Source organism: Oncorhynchus kisutch, linkage group LG27, assembly GCF_002021735.2.
Source record: "Oncorhynchus kisutch isolate 150728-3 linkage group LG27, Okis_V2, whole genome shotgun sequence".
NCBI lineage: Eukaryota > Metazoa > Chordata > Actinopteri > Salmoniformes > Salmonidae > Oncorhynchus > Oncorhynchus kisutch.
In genome coordinates this window covers 9154748-9175836 of record NC_034200.2, presented here as the reverse complement: position 1 = coordinate 9175836, position 21089 = coordinate 9154748, and the positions used below count along the sequence as shown (strand labels likewise).

The following is a 21089-nucleotide window of genomic DNA, read 5'->3' as shown; positions in this document are numbered from 1 at the left end:
CAGTCCGGAGCCTGCAGCGACGGTCCCCAGTCCGGAGCCTCCGGCGACGGTTCCTAGTCCGGAGCCTCCGGAGATGATCAGTGGTCTGGTTCCTCTGGCGATGATCTGCGGCCCAGTTCCTCCAGTGAAGGTCCATGCACCAAGGCCGCCACCAAAGCGGAGGGATCTGCAGGCACTGGGACGGAGGTTCACCTTCCAGCAGGACAATGACCCTAAGCATACTGCTAAAGCAACACCTGAGTGGTTTCAGGGGAAACATTTAAATGTCTTGGAATGGCCTAGTCATAGCCCAGACCTCAATCCAATTGAGAAACTGTGGTATGACTTAAAGATTACTGTACACCAGCGGAACCCATCCAACTTGAGGGAGCTGGAGCAGCCTTGAAGAATGGGCAAAAATCCCAGTGGCTAGATGTGCCAAGCTTATAGAGACATACCCCAAGAGACTTACAGCTGTAATTGCTACAAAAGTGGCTCTACAAAGTATTGACTTTGGGGGAATGAATAGTTATGCATGCTCAAGTTTTCTTTTTTTTGGTCTTATTTCTTGTTTGTTTCACCCCAAAAATATTTTGCAATTTTAATATGAGGGTTTAAGGTGCCAAATTGGGGAAAATGTGAAGGGGGGTGAATACTTTCACAACCCACTGTATATTTCTCAGGAGGTTAGGAAGTGCAGGCTTAGATTCCACCTCATTTTCTGGGCGGTGTGCACATAACCTGTCTTCTCTTGAGAGCCAGGTCTGTGTACGGTGGCCTCTCTCAATAGCAAGGCTATGCTCACTGAGTCTGTAAATAGTCAAAGCTTTCCTTAATTTTTTTCAGTCACAGTGGTCAGGTTTTCTGCTACTGTGTACTCTCTGTTTAGCGACAAATAGCATTTTAGTTTGCTCGGATTTTTGTTAATACTTTCCAATGTGTCAAATAATTATATTTGAGTTTTCTCATGATTTGGTTGGGTCTAATTATGTTGCTGTCCTGGGGCTCTGTTTGTGTTTGTGAACAGAGCCCCAGGACTAGCTTGCTTAGGGGACTCTTGTCCAGGTTCATCTCTTTGTAGGTGATGGCTTTGCTATGGAAGGTTTGGGAATCACTTCCTTTTAGGTGGTTGTAGAATTTATTGGCTCTTTTGTGGATTTTGATAATTAGCAAGTATCAGCCTAATTTTGCTCTGTATGCATTATTTGGTGTTTTACATTGTACACAGATTATATTTTTGCAGAATTCTGCATGCAGTCTCAATTTGGTGTTTGTCCCATTTTGTTCATTCTTGGTTGGTAAGCAGACCCCAGAAAAACCATAAAGGGCAATACGTTCTATAACTGATTTAATTAGTTTTAGCCAGATCCTAATTGGTATGTCAAATTTGATGTTCCTTTTGATGGCATAGAAGGCCCTTCTTGCCTTGTATCTCAGATCGTTCACAGCTTTGTGGAAGTTACCTGTGGCCTTGACGTTTAAGCCGAGGTATGTATAGTTTTTTGTGTGCTCTAGGGCAACAGTGTCTAGATGGAATTTGTATTTGCCGTCCTGGCAGCTGTACCTTTTTTGGAAAACAATTATTTTGTCTTACTGAGATTTACTGTCAGGGCCCAGGTCTGACAGAATTTGTGCAGAAGATCTAGGTGCTGCTGTAGGCTGTACTTGGTTGGGGACAGAAGCACCAGATCATCAGAAAACAGTAGACATTTGACTTCAGATTCTAGTAGGATGAGGCCGGGTGCTACAGACTGTTCTAGTGTCCTGCCAATTCGTTGATATATATGTTGAAGAGGGTGGGGCTCAAGCTGCATCCCTGTCTCTCCCCAAGGCCCTGTGGAAAGAAATGTGTGTGTTTTTTTGCCAACTTTAACTGCAAACTTGTAGTTTTTGGACATGTCATATGTTTTTGCCCCAACACCGCTTTCCATCAATTTGTATAGCAGACTCTCATGCCAAATTGAATCAAAAGCTTTTTTGAAATTTACAAAGCATGAGAAGACTTTGCCTTTGTTTTATTTTCTTTGTTTGTCAATTAGGGAGCGCAGGGTGAATACGAGGTCTGTCATATGGCCATTTGGTAAAAAGCCCATTTGACATTTGCTCAGTACATTGTTGTCACTGAGGAAATGTACCAGTCTGCTGTTAATGATAATGCAGAGGATTTTCCCAAGGTTGCTGTTGACGCTTATCCCACGGTAGTTATTTGGGTCAAATTTGTCTCCACTTGTATGGATTGGGGTGATCACTCCTTAGTTTTTTTTTTTTAAGTATAGCCAATTGGAATTTGTGGTCTGTATATTTTATCATTTAATTTAGGATACCATCAATACCACACTCCTTTTTGGGTTGGAGGGTTTGTATTTTGTCCTGTAGTTCATTCAATGTAATTGGAGAATCCAGTGAGTTGGTAGTCTTTAATAGTCGGTTCTAAGATTTGCATTTGATCATGTATATGTTTTAGCTGTTTGTTCTTTGTTCTTTGTTATAGAGCCAAACCGATCGGAGAAGTGACTCTGTTTTGGATAGATAACTCTTCGTGTTGTTGTTGTTTGTTTAGTGTGTTCCAATTTTCCCAGAAGTGGTTCGATTCTATGGAATCTTCAATTACATTGAGCAGATTTCTGACCTGCTGTTCCTTCTTTTTCCGTAGTGTATTTCTGTATTGTTTTAGTGATTCACCATAATGAAGGCGTAAGGCTCAGGTTTTCTGGGTCTCTATGATTTTGGTTAGACAGGTTTCTCAATTTCTTTCTTAGGTTTTTCCATTCTTCATCAAACCATTTGTCATTGTTGTTCATTTTCTTAGGTTGTCTGCTTGTAATTATTGGATTTATCTTGCTCTCTCTCTCTCTCTCTAGGTTGTGCATTTGTGAAGTTCTCTACTCATTCTGAAGCGCAGTCTGCCATCAGTTCCCTTCATGGGAGTCAGACCATGCCGGTAAGTACAATACACGAAAACAGACACATACACACACACACACACACACACACACACACACACACACACACACACACACACACACACACACACACACACACACACACACACACACACACACACACACACACACACACACACAGACACACACAGATCCATGCTGTGTTCCTCTCCTCTCTAGGGAGCGTCGTCCAGCCTCGTCGTGAAGTTTGCAGACACAGATAAGGAGAGGACCATACGGCGCATGCAGCAGATGGCTGGACAGTTTGGCATCTTCAACCCCTCTGTCGCCCTACCTACGTTCAGCAGCTACAGTAGCTATGCACATGCCGTAAGCACATACACACACATACACGCAATTTGGTATCTGTCACTCTGACGCCTCACTGACAGCTTGCTCTCATTCCACTTCTCCCTCCCTCTCCCCCCCTTCCTCCCCCGATCCACCTCCTCTCCCTATCAGTTAATGCAGCAGCAGCAGCAGGCAGCGGTGATGGCCATGTCTCAGGGGGGCTACCTGGCCCCCAGCCTCTCCTTCCCCTCCGCCCAGATCCACCAGGTGGGGGCGCTAGCAATGAACGGTCTGCCGCCCAACCCCCTCAATCTCGTGTCAGGTCAGTCACGTCGGATAAATCAGCAATATTCATGATGAGTAAGGTGGGAGACCTGGAAACTCATGTTAGCTACCAGAGCTAGTGCTAGGCTGTAGCTCGGTGGGCTAACAGTCTCGAGGTGCTTAGACAACCTGGGTTCAATACCTGGTCAGTTACATATGAGTCTTGGAAATGTGTGATATCACATTTCACTGCGCAGTCCTGGGATCTATCGCTCTGACTGGGGGTAGTTTTTAGGCTTGGGCGATATACCGTTTATACAATATATTTCAAAATATATAATACAAGATTAGGGGTTGGGGGGTGCGTGCTATGCTACTGCTTATAACTATAAGAAGTCTAAGATGTATCAAATACCTGATATCCAGCTCAGGGGTCCAGCTATGCATGTGGTTTGCTAACTGGCTAGCTAAGTGGCTCGATGTCAAGATCAAGCTTCTTGGTTACAGCAGAGAAATTCAATCCCCTCCTGAATCAAGATCCCTGTTGCTTTAAAAAAAAATTGCCCCTTTGTGTGCACTTCCAGTAACACCGTAAACCCTAGTAAGGCACAGAAACGGTCTAAAAATCTAGATACCGTCAAACCCTAGTAGTTTTACAATTCACCATTGATCCCACAGCATCAATACAGTGTAATTCTGCACTGGAGACACATTATAGACAGACTGCCTTTTTATTCCTACTTAGTGTACTGTAGATGTTTGTATCATGGCACAAGGCGAGACCCAGATGCAGATGGTTGGAGTCTTACAATGTTTATTAATCCAAAAGGGGTAGGCAAGAGAAGGGTCGTGGACAGGTGAAAGGTCAAAACCAGATCAGAGTCCAGGAGGTACAGAGTGGCAGACAGGCTTGTGGTCAAGGCAGGCAGAATGGTCAGGCAGGCGGGTACAGAGTCCAGGAGGTACAGAGTGGCAGACAGGCTTGTGGTCAAGGCAGGCAGAATGGTCAGGCAGGCGGGTACAGAGTCCAGGAGGTACAGAGTGGCAGACAGGCTTGTGGTCAAGGTAGGCAGAATGGTCAGGCAGGCGAGTACAGAGTCCAGGAGGTACAGAGTGGCAGGCAGAATGGTCAGGCAGGCGAGTGCAGAGTCCAGGAGGTACAGAGTGGCAGACAGGCTTGTGGTCAAGGCAGGCAGAATGGTCAGGCAGGCAGGTACAGAGTCCAGGAGGTACAGAGTGGCAGACAAGCTAATTATCAAGGCAGGCAGAATGGTCAGGCAGGCGGGTACAGAGTCCAGAAACAGGCAAGGGTCAAAACCTGGAGGACTAGAAAAAGGAGAATAGAAAAAAGCAGGAGAATGGGGGGAAAACGCTGGTTGACTTGGAACATATAAGACAAACTGGCACAGAAAGACAGGAAACACAGGGATAAATACACTGGGGAAACAAGCGACATATGTAGGGGGTGGAGAATAACAATGAGGTGAAACAGACCAGGGTGTGACAGTTTGAGATTTCTCCCTCGAGTCAGTTGTGATCAATTAATTGCTTGAGAGAGTGTTCACACCTGGTTCCTAGGTTTAAATCAGTTTCTGAGAACCAGCAGACAATGTGGTCTATAAACTATGTCCAGGAAAGGACCTTTAGTGAAATGTATTCTACTATGGTTGTTACAGCCTACTCTCTCTCTCTCTCTCTCTCTCTCTCTCTCTCTCTCTCTCTCTCTCTCTCTCTCTCTCTCTCTGTGTATTGAGCCAAATAGGAGTCTGGTATTACTGTGGGGGAATCTCTGTGGTCCTTGAAAGTGTATCATGTTTTATAGTCCATTAATGAACAGATACTGTATCTCGTTAACGCTTTCTATCATTCTCTCTCTCTCTGTCCCTTCCTCCCTATACTCTACTGTATTGCTTTCACTCTGTCTTTCCCTCTCTCTTACACACACATCGCTAAAGACTATCCTATCACAAATACAGTATTTGGGATGCCTACACAGTACACACAGAATCGTGCAGGCGAATTACAATGCAAATTGTAGGCCCTATCTCCCTCCCGAGGCTGTATCAGTTTAGGACAGACAAACATCCAATCCCCTTCACTGTGGGAGAATGTCTTTATTTGTCCCAGCTGTAGATAAGGCAGTGAGCAGTGAGCACAGTAAAATGCCCCTGCTGCTGCCTTAGTGAGCAGAGCTGGGTTGCTCTGTCTTACAGCAGCATATCATTGTGTTGCTATTCTGACATCGCAGAGTGATTTTATCACCATGTGAGCTTTGAGATGCCTGCTGTTACACACACACACCCGCGCGCGTACACGCGCGCACACACACACATACTGTACATGAGACACACATGCACACTCTCTTTCTCTCTATTCTGTCTATCCCTCTCTCTCCCTTCCTCTCTCATAGTCCAATCCCTGTGCGGTGCAGTGAACATTTCTGTCTCCGGTGTAGTGAATTTTTATTTCCCCCCTGCAGGTCTGAGCTCTCCTCCAGCCGCCCTGCCCTCCTCCCTGACCAGCCTGGTGGCCCCAATGATGAACGGGTACACCGGCCTCACCCACCAGGCTAACGGGCACCCTCTAGAGACCCTCTACACCAATGGCCTGCCGACCTACTCCACCCAGAGCCCTACTGCTGCGGACACACTGCAACAGGCCTTTACTGGGGTACAGCAATACACAGGTACAGTACACTACACATCTCTGATCTCTAACCCTGACCTTGATACCTCCAGGTCTTCACCAGAGTCTGTTGAATGTGACTCATAAAATATCAACTCAATCCCCACTCTCTTTTCTTTTTCACTTCATCCCCCCTTCATACCTCTCTATCTCTCTCTCCTCTTTTGTCATTTACTTCTCTCTCTTCTCTCTCTCTTTCGGTCTCTGTCTCTCTCACACTTTCTCTCCTCTGTAGCCATCTACCCAGCAACTACACTGACCCCTCTAGGTCAGTCACTTTCACAGCACCCTCAGGTCATTGGCCAACAGCAGAGGGAAGGTGAGGGTGAGGAACTATATTTACTAATTCTTCATCATCATGATCATCATTGTCAACAACGTCATGAGTGTTGTCATCATTGTGATTTTGTGTGTATAAAAAATGTACTGCACCAACATGATTCTAGCGTCTGTGCCTCCAACAGTGTGTGTCTGTGTGCCTGTGTGTCTTTCTGTGTGTGTCTGTATTCCAGGACCAGAGGGCTGTAATCTGTTCATCTACCACCTGCCCCAGGAGTTTGGCGATAACGAACTGATGCAGATGTTCCTGCCCTTCGGCAATGTTATCTCCTCCAAGGTATTCATGGACAGAGCGACCAATCAGAGCAAGTGTTTCGGTGAGTGACACTACTTCTAAACAGTCGCAGCAAGCACCTGGCTGATTGACACTACCACTGACCATTCAGAGCATCTGTCTGTGTCTGTATGTATGCAGGCTTTGTGAGCTTTGATAACCCGGGTAGTGCCCAGGCTGCCATCCAAGCCATGAATGGTTTCCAGATTGGTATGAAGAGACTCAAGGTGCAACTCAAACGTCCCAAAGACGCCAGCCGCCCCTACTGACACCCCCCAGTACAGGTAAGATACTGTCCACTGTTATACATAATGTAATGAAGTTATTAGTGTTGTTATCGATGCTGTTTCACCGTGATTTTATGTTGATCAAAAACTGTATAGCAAAGTTATACTCCACAGTAGTCTCTCGAGTCAGATTCAAGTGTTACCATTTCCCTCTCTTCCCTTCCCCTTCCCTTTCTCAGTATCTGTATTTCTCTTCCCTCTTCTTTCCACTTTCTCCCTCTTCCTTTCTCTTCCTCCATAGGTTTAATCAGAGGTATGGAGGACGTCTTTGATTGAATAAGGCATTTTGTGTTGAATAAGACATTTTGTGAAAGGAAAAAAGGAAAAAGTTATTCTGTTTTTAAAACAATGGAAAATAGACTTCATATGGGAGTTGGGAAGAGATCTCTTTTTTTATCTTCAATCATATCTGACTGACAGAGGGAGGACTCACAGCTCTGCACCAGTGAAGGTTTGGCATCACAGATGAGAGAGCAATGGGATGATGCATAAGGATAGAACAAGACTTTCAAAACAAACAGAAAACTTTTTTTAAAGATACAAACACAAAAAAATAAAAATTTAGAATCTTTGGAGACTTGAGAGTGAAGAAGAACACCACAGACAGACTAAGAAACAGTGTTAAAAAAAAAAAATGGATTTATGATGAACTCAGAGGAGTCTAGTGAACGAAAAGAGACTTCAGGTTTTTCCTACCATGAAATGGACAAATGAGGGTTCAAACTTGATCTGAGGATTCTAAGTATATCTGGGGGAAAAAATATTTCTTTCTCTGTGAGTCCTGAACCTGCTCTTTCTCAAGTTTCCATAGCAACCGAACAAACTGCACCCCCTTGGGATCTGAGGACCAAATGTTTTTCTCTTTAACAGTCTTGTACAAAATACTAACAATCATATAATACAATACAGTATAATGTTTAGTCTAGTACAAATTAACAATCATTAAATACTTAAATGCAGTATTCTACCTTTAGTTTAGTACACATAATAGTGACAGAGAGGTACTTCAGGTCGGCATTGGATTTATTCACCATCAGTGTACTGCTGACTACTAAGGAGTATGTAAATGTAAAATGGGATCATTTAGAATTCAGTTGGAGAGGTTAGTGAAGAAGAATGTTGCCCCGAGCTCTTTCTGTGGGATGGAATACATTATGAAGTGTTTGTTTGTTTGTTTGTTTGAAAGCCACCTTTTATCATCCTTTTACTGATAGGCTACACTTCCTCTTTGGGCACTCAGTTTGACCCTTGAACTTTTAGTTTTGTCTCCCTCTGTGCAGCAACCACTCTAAGCCTCCATTCTATTCAAAGTTGCCCATAGGCACAGATGTAGGATCAGCTCACTTTGCCCAAATACTAACCTTAAGCATTAGGAAGAAAATGCTAAACTGTACTTAGATCAGTCTGAAGGGGCTATGTCATCCTACTTCATTCTATTCTGCCTATAAAGCAAAGGCCATTGGCTCACATTCCGTTTCAGAAGCTTACTACAGTTCTCGGCCCAGGGGTTAAAAGGTCTCGAGTCAGGTGTGCCTAATGTTCGGATGAGATTGTCCATAGAAACTGATCTTAAGTCAGTTTTCTGGTTAAGGTGGTTAATGGTTAAAGTTAGGATTTGGGGAGGGCCAGCTGATCCAAGATCTGTGTGTCCACTTTGATTAGCCAGTAGATTTAGCAGGATGCATTGCTTCGTTCATTTGGGTCTGTTTTGTGACAAAGAAAGTATTTGTGTATTTCCATTTCAGGGATTATTTTAACGAGGGCCAGGAGATTTTTCTGGTCAGGTCACATGCTCCGGAAAAACTCCTTTACCTTTACCATAACACAAAAAAACACTAGTACAGATGTAGGATCTTAATTTGAGACAGTTTTCTACAGCAGGAAAATAGTCCTGCAGCAACAGGACATTTGAATTATTATGTGGATTATACTGTAATTAATGGACATTTTTGTAGGGGTTGATAACATTTGTAGTAAGGGGAAATTAAGTCTGAAATTTCAAAGTGGAAATGACAAACTTCAGAAGCCTTTTTAAACCTCAAATGTACCGCATTGCAGGAAAGTTATCCTGCAACAGGGTGATGAAATTAAGATCCTACATCTGTATGGCACAGGTTAGAATTTGTTTATGGCACAAGCTATTTTATCATTGTATAACGTTACTGTGACTTTTTCTTTTCAACATATATAACTGTATGGCTCATATCAATTTGAGTCCGCACTGCAGTACTATTCACACACATAAAACAGGACTAGCTTTTCTCAAGTAAGTCAGACTCCTCTCACATAGATGCTCATGCTAGAAAGCCTCCCCTCACGTAGATGTGTGCCGTTTTGATGGAGAAGACTGGTTGAATATCAGCCAGTTATCTTGTGAGGGGAGGCGTCATCGTCAGCAGCACAGAGCGGTGCAGCATTAGAGTAGAAAGCCTTCTGATCCATTTGAGTCTGACTCCATTACATTTTAAGGAGGTGCCTGCAGTCCCCTCTCACTTGCATTTGGGTGAATGTTTTATTCAGTATGGAGAGAGGGAGAGGAGACTACTTTACTGGGAGTAGACTTCAAATCTGCTTTTAAAGAGCTATACAAGGTCAAATCTTGAGCACAAGTCATTCTTTGTGCTATGCAGGACAGGTTGGGAATGCTGTCACAGTACCTCCCTCAGGGAACACAATAAACCAATGGAGGAACATCAAAACACACTCTAGAATACATTGGAGGATGATTCCAAGAGACACTCTAGAATGCAGGGATGGAGGGAGGGAAGGAAGGGATGTTTTCTCTCTTTTTCCTTCATTTTTTGGTCATCGTCACATATTCAATAGTGAACCATATTTTCACTAACTCCTAGTGAATGTTACTGCCTATTTTACTTACAGACCATTCCTGACCCTCATATAAGTGAATTTGCCAAGTAATGTTTAATCGTTCTATGAATTCTAATATGTACATTTAATTATCTTGTAACATAAATATGAAGTAGCTATTTTAGTTTTATCGACATTAGTTTATTCACTGTGCACAGAATCCTAAACCAACCAGACATATGGATATACCAATGCACATTTGTATTTATTTTCATGGATTTTAATCATTGCCTAAATTTAGCCTACTTCTCATTAGCTAACTGCCAGCCTATTCGTTTTTATCTGCGTGTTGTTTCCCCTCACACAGATGTATTCAAAGGAAGAAACGGCCATTTTGATTAGAGTCAAGGGTCAACTCCATTTCAATCACTTGTCAGTTGAACTGGACATTATAATTTCTCTATAGAAATGTAGTTAAATTCCTATATTGACTGTAAAGACACCAATGTTGGTTTTGATGATGCCTCTGTGAAATGTTTACTGACCAGCAGCCTCTCACCACTGTTAGCAGCATCGAAATCGAGAGTTTGTCATTTGTCAAATTGCTATGGTCTGACAGGCTTTAACCCTTCTCGGGATTATGTTTCTACGGTAAGCAGAGCTTGGCCTGCGACTGATGCAGGAAGACAGTCAGTCTAATGTTTGATCTAGATCCTTAGGTAACAGCAATAGTCCTAGTTGCACTAAGAGACAAGCCGTGCACTACAGTAACCCTGACAAGTCCTTTGACCTTTGCTTGTCCTATAAACATAAAGCAGTAGCCTAAAGGCTAAAACAAATGCTATTATTGCCAAGCAGCTGGTTGGAAATGTACTTGTATATTTCTATGTTCTATTCAGGTTCTGGTGTTATGTGCTTTTTCAGGGGTTGGGGGACATAAAGATAGTTTACTGTGCTTTTTCTATATACATTTATTAACAACTACCTGAATGAAGCCATGTTACTTTCTATCAAATGACTACCCACTGGGCAAAAACTGGTTGAATCAACGTTGTTTCCACGTCATTTCACCCCCCAAAAAATCAATGCGATGAGGTTGAATCAACGTGAAAATCTGATTGGATTTGGAAAAAGTCGTCAAAGTAAGGGAATCTTGTCTTTTTTTCATCCAACCTTTATCCTAAATCCAATGACATGATGACATTTTTTGTTGATTTCAGGTTGAATTCATGTTAGTTGACAACTCAACTAAATGTGAATCCAAACTTGACGTTTAAGTGATGTCTGTTCTCAGTGGGTACGTGTATACTTAACATTCCTACTGCACTACCTCTATAAGGTGATGTGTATAAATCTTTTAAAAAAACAAGACCTCAATTTTCATTTTAAGATGATGGATTTTCATGTGTTTACTGCCAAAATCCACCTACGTTCATTCTTACTGCTCAACTGGAGGCTTGGATGACAGGAGGGAGTAGGGGGTCATGACATTCTTATGAATGGCACTGTATGATCATGTACTATGTTTTGAATGCAGTGCGAAAATACAATATAGCTTGATGTAAATAGGAGATCTGTTTAATTTCATAATCTTGTCAGCACACAAATATTTTCAGGTAATGGGGCGAGGAGTGGAAGAGGGATGGAGAGGGGGTGGGGTGTTTAAGGAGATACTGTCTGTGGGTGGGGTTGACATTTGAAGATGGTGTCTAGCTTCAGTGGTTTCTTAGCACAATATACAAAATGTATAGATGATTGAGAGACAGGGACAAGGACACTTGTGGGTAATGCTGAGGGTAGAAAAGGTGGACATGATGATGTCTGAGAAACCACAGCTCTCTTATCCTGCCCATGTCTCTTCTATACTTGCTGCTTTGACAATTACAATTTTCATATGGTTTAATTTATTTACTTATTTATTAGGTCATATTTAATTAAATGTGTCCTTCTATTTATTATTACCTATCATTATTATGATATTTATTTGTATTTCATGTTTGTTTTTCTTCAGATATGAATGATACAGATTGCTTACTGGGACTTTTCTCTTTCTCCTTTTTCAATTTTACAATAAAATATTCTAATAGTACCTTAATATCTCATCTCAAAATCCTTTCTGCAGTGACCATTAACCCCAGCAGTGAATAAATGTGTTTTTGCTGCCCTCTGCTGTTTACTATCTACCAGTTTACAATGCATTACATTACAACGGGCCAGTGGCACCAATTTCTCAACATAAAATAAAGTATGTTATGGGATTATTATGGCACAGTTATAGCACAACTTGGAGAACATAAGAACATGTTTTTTTCCATAACTTGTTTTGCACTACATGCGCAGACTGGATAAGTAGCCTATGGTAATAGCCAACAACCTATTGTATATATGTCATACATGCACCAGTTATTTGATTTAAATGGACTATAGTGCCGCCTAGGGATCTACTACCCACACATCATTAAATTAGAGCCAAGCTATGCCACGCTGCTTTTCATTAGTGTCGTGAATTGATGGCATATATATAAATATACATGTTTTGTATTTGCATGTCATGGTTAATTAACAAAAATAAGTATTTGGGAATGATCTGTGGGGGCCTAATGCACACCCACATACTCGCTGACAGACGGAACAAGATACTATTTTCACTCTATTGAAATATGTGTTGTATCATTGTAGATATGGGAAGGGTGTTAATGCTTAAAAGCCAGGCAACAGAAATACAGTACCATTAATATTTCTGTAAGATTAGAAGTGATGCCACTTTCATTTTGAGGTTTGCGTTGATCCTGCGCATTGTGTTTCGGGGGTGATTGGGGATTGTAGTTTAAATACGTTTAACTACAAGCTAGTAATGTATTCCAGTGAATGGAACACACGTTCACCTAAAAACTACTCTTCCCGTTTCAACTATTGCTGAGTTCACGTGTTCGAAATGCCTCATGGGAATTATATTTATAATCAGAAGGAAAGTGCAATTTCATCCTTAGTGAAAGGATTTATTAAAGACTACAATAACCAAGATGCTAAGCGTAAATTGTCAACATAGAGCTGTCAAACAACACAAACGCCATCTTGACAGCAGCCTTAAAATGGCAGAAAAATGCCAGGGAGAAACCGAACTACGGACAGGGTTTATTTTCTTATTTTGAAAAGACGGTCCCTTCCCTGTTTTTCTAAAAACGTAGCTAGGGAGTTGATGGCCAGTGAGAGAGACGAAATACGTTAAAATGGATATCACGACGGCGGTTTTCAACGCGGCCAGAGATGGTAAGCTGAAACTTATCCAGAAGTTGCTGAGCAACAAAAGTCCGGAGGAGTTGGAAGCTCTCGCCGAGGAGAAAACGCAGGGAGGCACACCTCTCCTCATTGCTTCCCGACACGGACACTTAGAGGTTGTGGACTATTTGCTTGAACATTGCAAAGCTAACGTGGAACTAGGAGGCTCGGTGAACTTTGACGGCGAGACGATTGAAGGGGCTCCCCCGCTATGGGCGGCTTCGGCGGCTGGTCACCTCCCTGTCGTCCGCACACTCCTCAAACACGGTGCCTCTGTCAACAACACTACGCTGACCAACTCAACGCCCCTCCGCGCTGCCTGCTTCGATGGTCACCTGGAGATTGTCCGTTACCTGGTGGAGCACCGAGCCGATATGGAGGTAGCCAACCGCCACGGCCATACCTGCCTAATGATCTCCTGCTACAAGGGCCACAAAGAGATAGCAAAGTTCCTCCTGGAGCGTGGTGCCGATGTCAACCGTAAGAGTGTGAAAGGCAACACCGCCCTCCACGACTGCGCTGAGTCCGGTAGCCTGGACATCATGAAGATGCTGCTGAAATGTAATGCCCGCATGGAGAGGGATGGATACGGCATGACCCCTCTTCTAGCTGCCAGCGTCACGGGGCACACCAACATCGTGGAGTACCTCGCCCACCAGCCCCGCTCTTCACGAGAAGAACGCATTGATGCACTCGAACTCCTGGGGGCCACCTTTGTAGATAAGAAGAGAGACCTGCTGGGGGCCATGAGATACTGGAGGAGAGCCATGGAGCTGAGACAACCAGCTGACAAGGTAGGACTCCTGGCCAAGCCCCCTCCGGGTCCCCCTGTCCCTGCCTACGACTGTGCCCGAGAGGTGAGCACAGCCGAGGAGCTGGAGGCTCTGATCACAGACCCTGACGAGATGCGGATGCAGGCCCTGCTGGTCCGTGAAAGAATCCTGGGGCCCTCGCACCCCGACACCTCCTACTATATCCGCTACAGAGGGGCCGTCTACGCCGACTCTGGTAACTTTGAACGCTGCATCAGCCTGTGGAAGTACGCCCTGGACATGCAGCAGAGTAACCTGGACCCCCTCAGCCCCATGACGGCCAGCAGTTTCCTGTCCTTCGCTGAGCTATTCTCCTTCGTGCTGCAGGACCGGGCCAAAGGTACCCTGGCCACTCGCGTCACCTTTCACGACCTGATGGGGGTGTTGGGGAAGAGTGTGAGGGAGGTGGAGAGGGCAGTGGCCCAGAGGGACAGCCCCCCCGAAGCCCCCCAGTTCACTAAAGCCCTGTCCATCATCCTCCACCTGGTGTTCCTGCTGGAGAAGCTGGAGTGCACCACGGAGCAGGAGCACCAGAAGAAGCAGACGGTGTACCGCCTCCTGAAGTTGAACCCGCGGGCACGAAGTGGCTTCACCCCCCTGCATATGTCTGTGGACAAGGATACCACGTCGGTGGGCCGCTACCCTGTGGGTCGCTTCCCCTCTCAGACCGTGGCCTCGCTACTGCTGGAGTGCGGAGCGGACGTGGACTCCCGGGACTGCGACAACAACACGCCCCTGCACGTCGCTGCTAGCAACGGTTGCCCGGAGATCATGGCGCTGCTGGTGAGGGCAGGGGCACACTTCGATGCCACCAATGCCCAGAGGAAAACTGCGTACGAGCTGCTGGAGGATCAGAGCAGTGGACACCCGGCTCTCTACCCCCTCAACTACGTCACTCTGCAGTGCCTGGCAGCGCGCGCCATTGAGAGGCACAGACTGCCCTACAAGGGCCTCATCTCAGAGGAGATGGAGACCTTCATTGAGCTGCACTGACACGCCCCTCCCCCTTAAAATCCCCACCCTGTCCACCACACTCTCCCTCAGACCCCTCTAAACCACCCAACAATGACCTCCTTCACCCCACCTCACCCATTACCCACCCGACTCCCCTCATTGTCACCATACCCCAGCCCACCCCCTTTCCCTATGGCCTTTCCCCGCTCAGTACCCCTTCTAACACCAGACTATTAGCTCTGTCTCAGACCAAATCGCAGCAATAATTCTCCTGGCTTCTAAATGTTACACTAACATCAGACTGGGAGCATTTTAGCTGTGGCTAGATGCCTCCGGTCAGTGCTCTCTCTTTAGGTTATGGGCAATTCCACGGTAACAGAGTGATTCTGAGATTCAGATTTTTCACTTTTAAAATGTATGTCAAACAAAAAACTATGACTAGCAAAGTTAAACAATCCATATAACGCAATTGCACAAGCAATAGTTTTAACAATTTCCACAGAACATTTTACAAGAACATATTCACTCTTAAGAACAGTGAAGAATCTGAGTCTCAGCATTGCTCTTGTATCGTGGATTTGCCCTTATCTGTTATTAAGACATGGACACTTTCTAAGTGCTAGGTTGCTATTTGTTTGCAGGTGGGGAAAAAAATACCTTTGGACTTGATTTTAGGATTTGATGCTTTCTTTTTCTTCTCCTGTTTCTCTTGATAAGCAAATAAGACTCCTAACAGAAAGGAAAGTATGGCAGTGCCTATATATGTATTGGGTGGTGGCTTGTTTTAAGGTGGGAATGGAAGCTGTATTACTTGATAGTACATGATCAAATATTGACAGTTAACTGCATGAGAGGCTTAAGAGTGAATAGGATAGCTTATTTGTTAAATCGGTCTTTTTTTTCAAGGTTATCCAGAAGCATCCTTTGAACAAACAAAGTACACATTGTATGCTTGGCTGCCTGGTATCAATGGATTTTATTTTTTTTATAATTCATTTAGTGTTATTTAATCCTCCGCCCCATACTTTGACATTTTAAGGAGTGTTTGAAAACCCATTTGTGCCAAAACTCAGCCTTATATCGTTTCTCTACACGTGTAATCTTGCAGGTTAGCCTGAACCTACTGAACTAGCTTACTACATATGGAGCAACTCACAACTGTAGAGCGCAGACTAGCATGGGAACTCTCATAAGGATACAATTTGTTTTAGCCTAGCCTACATCTCTTTGTTTACTCTGTATTTTTAGACTGTGTGTGTGTTTTACAACCTGGTCAATGTCGTGAAGTTTCCCTCTGGACAACTTGGACAAAGTGGGAAAGGAAAGATGGAGATTTCTCTTCATCTCCTCTTGAGTGAAAGTTTATGTTGATCCCAGTATCAGATCATCTATTCTAGTCTATCTACAGTCCATGCAGAACAATTGGAATCTATGCAGTCACTCAGTGTGACGATATCAAAAACCCAGGGGTGACCCGATTAAGCACAGATGCAGGTGATAAGGATGAGGAACAAATCGCACACTGCATTTTAGTTGTTTTTGTAACTTTTTTTTTTTACAATTTCAGTTTTGTGTTTTCATACATGCTATCTTTCTTTTTTTCTGTTTGTCTGTCCCTATGTAACAAACAAAAAAACACCTGATTGAATGCACTTTGAAAAACCTCCCTGAATCCTAAAGTGTCACTGTACAACATCCAGGCTATGGACTCTCGCAGCCTCTCTCAACGGATTGATTAATGTAACTGATGATGATAACTTCAGAACAAAACTGTGTTGAGATACTTGAATAAAATTCAGTGTCCGTGCAGCAAGTGGGTTTGTGTGTTGGCTAGGGAATGCTTTGAATCTCTTTTGTGTCTCTCTTCCCTCTCCTTTTCTGTCTGTCACTGTGTTGTTGTTGTTGTACCTGTTGTTGAGCCTTTGAGAAAATAGGTTTATTTTTCATAGGAGTCTTTTAGATGTTAGGCTAATGTTACAAACTCTGACGTGAGTGCAAAATCTCAGTGCGATACAGTACTCCAGTCCCAATTCAATTACAGTATTTTTAATTGCTTCTGATAACTGCTTAGTTCACACTGTTAGAACAATCCCAAGCTGCTGTTCATTAGCAGTGGACTGTAATCTCCTCTCACCTTTAGCCCTCACTGTGTTCCTGTCTCTACTGTGTACAGCATGTACAGGGCTGGCTAGGCTAGCACCACCCCTGTGCTCTGCTGTGAGAGGGCTGGGCAAGAGTGTATATGAAGGGGTAACAGACAGCTGGACTAACTCATAACACTGACTCATATTACGGAGGCCCTTAGATGGATTGAAATAGGTGTGATGGAAGAACACACTATCCCTCCCTGCTCGCTGGGTTCCCACGCAGCTTGCCTATTAAAACTTGATTTACCTGTGTTTTCTATATATTTCCCACACTATGTGGTTGGAATAATATTATGAATAGGATAATGCCCTTTCAGTGTAAGAGCTGTTTGAAAAGACCGCCTGAAATTTCTTCCTATTTTGATGGGATGGAGTTTTGGTTACTAGAATAATAAGAAAGATTTCCAAACCTCTCTGCCAATAATTGCTCATTTTCAGTTTTCCCCTCCCTACTCCCAGATAGTCCTAGCTAAATTCTTGCTTGAGAAATTGCTTTTTGCTAAGAAGCTATTTTTGTTTATTTTTTAAATGATTTGATATCGAGTTAAAAATGGCTGCATTGGGCCTTTCACTGATGCAGGTTTGAGCTCTGGTCCTTCTGTGCTGGTTTGGTTATTTCTTTCCTGGCCAGGAAAAACTTAGGGCCCTAGTTATAGTCTATTGCCAGGTGTCCTAGGCATTTCCCCTTGGTTAGGTCACATGGTAAGGAATAACACCTGACTCTATATACCCCCCCACCCTTTTCCACAGCACTTTGCAAATAACCTGAGTGTCATATTTGGGTTGTCATCGCAGTCCAATGTCTGTGGTTTTAGGTGTTGAAGTATCTCTCTATTTTTATTATGTTTCTAAAATTCCAGTAAAAACGAGTGTATCCCTTATACAGTTTATTACTCATATTTTTTTTCCTTAAGTGACAAACAGAACATACTCTTTGTTCTCCCTTTCTTACTCTCTGTGGTTACAGAACGTGAGGAGTAAAAAATCTTGATCTTCCAGTGGGCCAAGCTCTTAAAAGTATAAATAGAGAGCAATCGACATCAGCGCGGTGGAGACGGGGCTATTTCCCCTGCTATTTTAGGGTCCTTTCACCCCAGTCTCTGCCCTGTAAACAGGCTTACACTAAGGTAATACACACAGTCAGTCAGGTCACTGGACGACTGGCAGGGACAATGTCCCGGAACCAGTCCAATGAGTTTGGTCCTTTGTTGAACCAATTTTGTAAAATATCTATTTTTGACTCTACTGCACATTAGCCTATTGAAAATTATGATTATTGATCATCACATTTATGACACTGCCATATTTTACTCTGCGCTTCTACTGCCAACAGTTTAATCACTATGGGGCTATCCCTCATGTTAGTGATTTATTATTATTATTCAGTGTTAAACCGTTGTTTTTGTTGTTAAATTCACAGTTGGTATCTGTTTTCTTTGAAAGAGGCCATGGAGAGGCCATGGAGTTGAACTTTAGAGAGGTCACAGGAGTGTCAATAAACCCCAGCCTGAAACAACAAGCCCCAGTCCCTGACTCCCTGCTCCCCTGTGGTGGCGTCTGCAGATCTAGTCGAACTGGACAGGATACAGTAGCTGATGCTCTTCTCTGCCCATAGACCTATCTGGTCCAGTCAACCCCTAGAAAGCAGAGAAAGAAAAGGAATCCGAGGCAAACAATATGCTAATTGCTCCTGCAGCTAGCTCTCTGGTATACAAGGTGTTTCCACCATAGGCCTATTTCTGACACCTGGGGTTACAATATATTCAAGTTAAATTCAGTCAGTAAGGACTTATTAAATTGGGAATTTGCATTCACCTCCTGAGTTGAGTTGATCTGGAATGGAATTCCCCCCCGAGCCTGCTGACTCCCTTATGGCTTAGGAGAAGGGCTAGGGTTTCCATTTATGACTGGACACACTATATCTGCTCAGACCGCGTTTAGGAAACAGCAGTAGCCTGGAAGGTTACTGTTATAGGTAGTCTCACTTGCCTGACTGACTCTCCACCAGTGGCTGTGGGACGGGACTGTTTTGTAGAGGGCCTTCGTCTTGAGTAAAAAATACGAGGCTGATATTTTGTGATACATTCCATCAAGTCTCGCTATATGAGTCCCTTTTGGGTATAGTGTAACTAATTTTAACATTCTGTCTTGAAGAGCTAATGTTTAGCTTATTAAAAAACATTTTCCCATCTCAAGAGGTTAATTCAAAAATGACAATAGTTAATTGTCTAAATGAAATAACATGGTTGATTGTGACAGGGTTGATCTGTCTGTTATGGGTAACAGGGTTGATCTGTCTGTTGTGGGTAACAGGGTTGACTTGTTCTGCTTGAACCCATTCAGTTTTCCACCACAAAAAAATGGTTTTGTTTTTGAATTGAACCAGTTCACCTGATTTTACAATGATTTGACTATTAGATATTCAATGTCCTTTTGAAAAACATGTTTTAAAAAGGAAGTTTTGCCATGTTGAATCGAGAACTTAGTTCACGTAACAGGGTTGACTTTAAAATTAGGGACAGTTTTTTTGGTTTCCTTCAAATTAATCACTAATAACATGAAATAATCTTCAGAAAATGCTTTTTTTAAGCAAAACAAATTAACGAGGGCTTTACAGTAGCTAGGTTTTCATCCATTTGGCAATAGATTTTAATGTGAATATTCTACAATCCGCATAAAAGAAAATATGCACATTTTCCCACCAGTGGTGTGTTTCCACGAAATCAAATCAAATCAAATCAAATTTTATTTGTCACATACACATGGTTAGCAGATGTTAATGCGAGTGTAGCGAAATGCTAGTGCTTCTAGTTCCGACAATGCAGTAATAACGAACAAGTAATCTAACTAACAATTCCAAAAACTACTGTCTTATACACAGTGTAAGGGGATAAAGAATATGTACATAAGGATATATGAATGAGTGATGGTACAGAGCAGCATAGGCAAGATACAGTAGATGATATCGAGTACAGTATATACATATGAGATGAGTATGTAAACCAAGTGGCATAGTTAAAGTGGCTAGTGATACATGTATTACATAAGGATGCAGTCGATGATATAGAGTACAGTATCTACGTATGCATATGGGATGAATAATGTAGGGTAAGTAACATTATATAAGGTAGCATTGTTTAAAGTGGCTAGTGATATATTTACATCATTTCCCATCAATTTCCATTATTAAAGTGGCTGGAGTAGAGTCAGTGTCATTGACAGTGTGTTGGCAGTAGCCACTCAATGTTAGTGGTGGCTGTTTAACAGTCTGATGGCCTTGAGATAGAAGCTGTTTTTCAGTCTCTCGGTCCCAGCTTTGATGCACCTGTACTGACCTTGCCTTCTGGATGACAGCGGGGTGAACAGGCAGTGGCTCGGGTGGTTGATGTCCTTGATGGTCTTTATGGCCTTCCTGTAGCATCGGGTGGTGTAGGTGTCCTGGAGGGCAGGTAGTTTGCCCCCGGTGATGCGTTGTGCAGACCTCACTAACCTCTGGAGAGCCTTACGGTTGAGGGCGGTGCAGTTGCCATACCAGGCGGTGATACAGCCCGCCAGAAATGGACTTGTTGCGGATAAAAATCAGTGTGTGATGATGTAGTACACACAAAATGTACTTTTTCGGGACATTTTTTTCATGTACCTAATACAAATCTAAAGTGTAATATGTTTCCATCACATTTTCAACTCTACCTATAGTTTTTCATTAAAAAAAACAAATAAATAGCAAATGTGCCTACTCTGGTCTTGTCACCTGCACTCTAGCCAACAGCTTGCAGACACAGTGTGGGTAGACTGTGCAGATTGTCTAGCCCAGTGCTTCCCAACCAGTGGTACTGGGAGTCATGGAGGTACTTGAGAAGACTTATGAGACCATAGGCTTACTGGTCAAATGGGACATGAAGGGTACTTCAGGGGTACTCCGGGAAGGGCAAAATTCAGTTGGTGGTACTGTAACCAAAAAAGGTTGCGAACAACTGGTCTAGTCTACATGATGAGTTTATAAGTTTGATAAGTGAGAATATTTGTTT

General features: G+C 43.2%; 2 protein-coding genes across 3 annotated transcripts in view; both read left to right on the top strand.

Moving 5' to 3' along the window:
• Positions 1–8717, top strand: part of LOC109872117 (CUGBP Elav-like family member 5) — a 46531-nt gene extending 37814 nt beyond the window's left edge. Inside the window, exons 5-12 of one of the 2 annotated variants that reach the window (XM_031807214.1) lie at positions 2841–2920; positions 3102–3251; positions 3384–3534; positions 5956–6162; positions 6397–6486; positions 6674–6817; positions 6916–7058; positions 7303–8717. In XM_031807214.1, coding sequence (XP_031663074.1) covers positions 2841–2920; positions 3102–3251; positions 3384–3534; positions 5956–6162; positions 6397–6486; positions 6674–6817; positions 6916–7043 — 950 coding nt within the window. In that variant the 3' untranslated portion in view covers positions 7044–7058; positions 7303–8717. The remainder of the gene's footprint in view (positions 1–2840; positions 2921–3101; positions 3252–3383; positions 3535–5955; positions 6163–6396; positions 6487–6673; positions 6818–6915; positions 7059–7302) is intronic. The other variant, XM_031807215.1, reaches the window with a different exon arrangement.
• A 4147-nt stretch (positions 8718–12864) lies between these two features.
• LOC109871740 (protein fem-1 homolog A) lies at positions 12865–16723 on the top strand. Its single transcript, XM_020462725.2, has one exon. The coding sequence runs from the start codon at positions 13100–13102 to the stop codon at positions 14951–14953; it is 1854 nt and encodes a 617-aa protein (XP_020318314.1). The 5' UTR covers positions 12865–13099; the 3' UTR covers positions 14954–16723.
• Positions 16724–21089: the final 4366 nt, after the last annotated feature.

Coding starts and splice junctions, on each gene's coding strand:
- LOC109871740 (XM_020462725.2), top strand. CDS start 13,100: ATGGATATCACGACGGCGGTTTTCAACGCGGCCAGAGATGGTAAGCTG.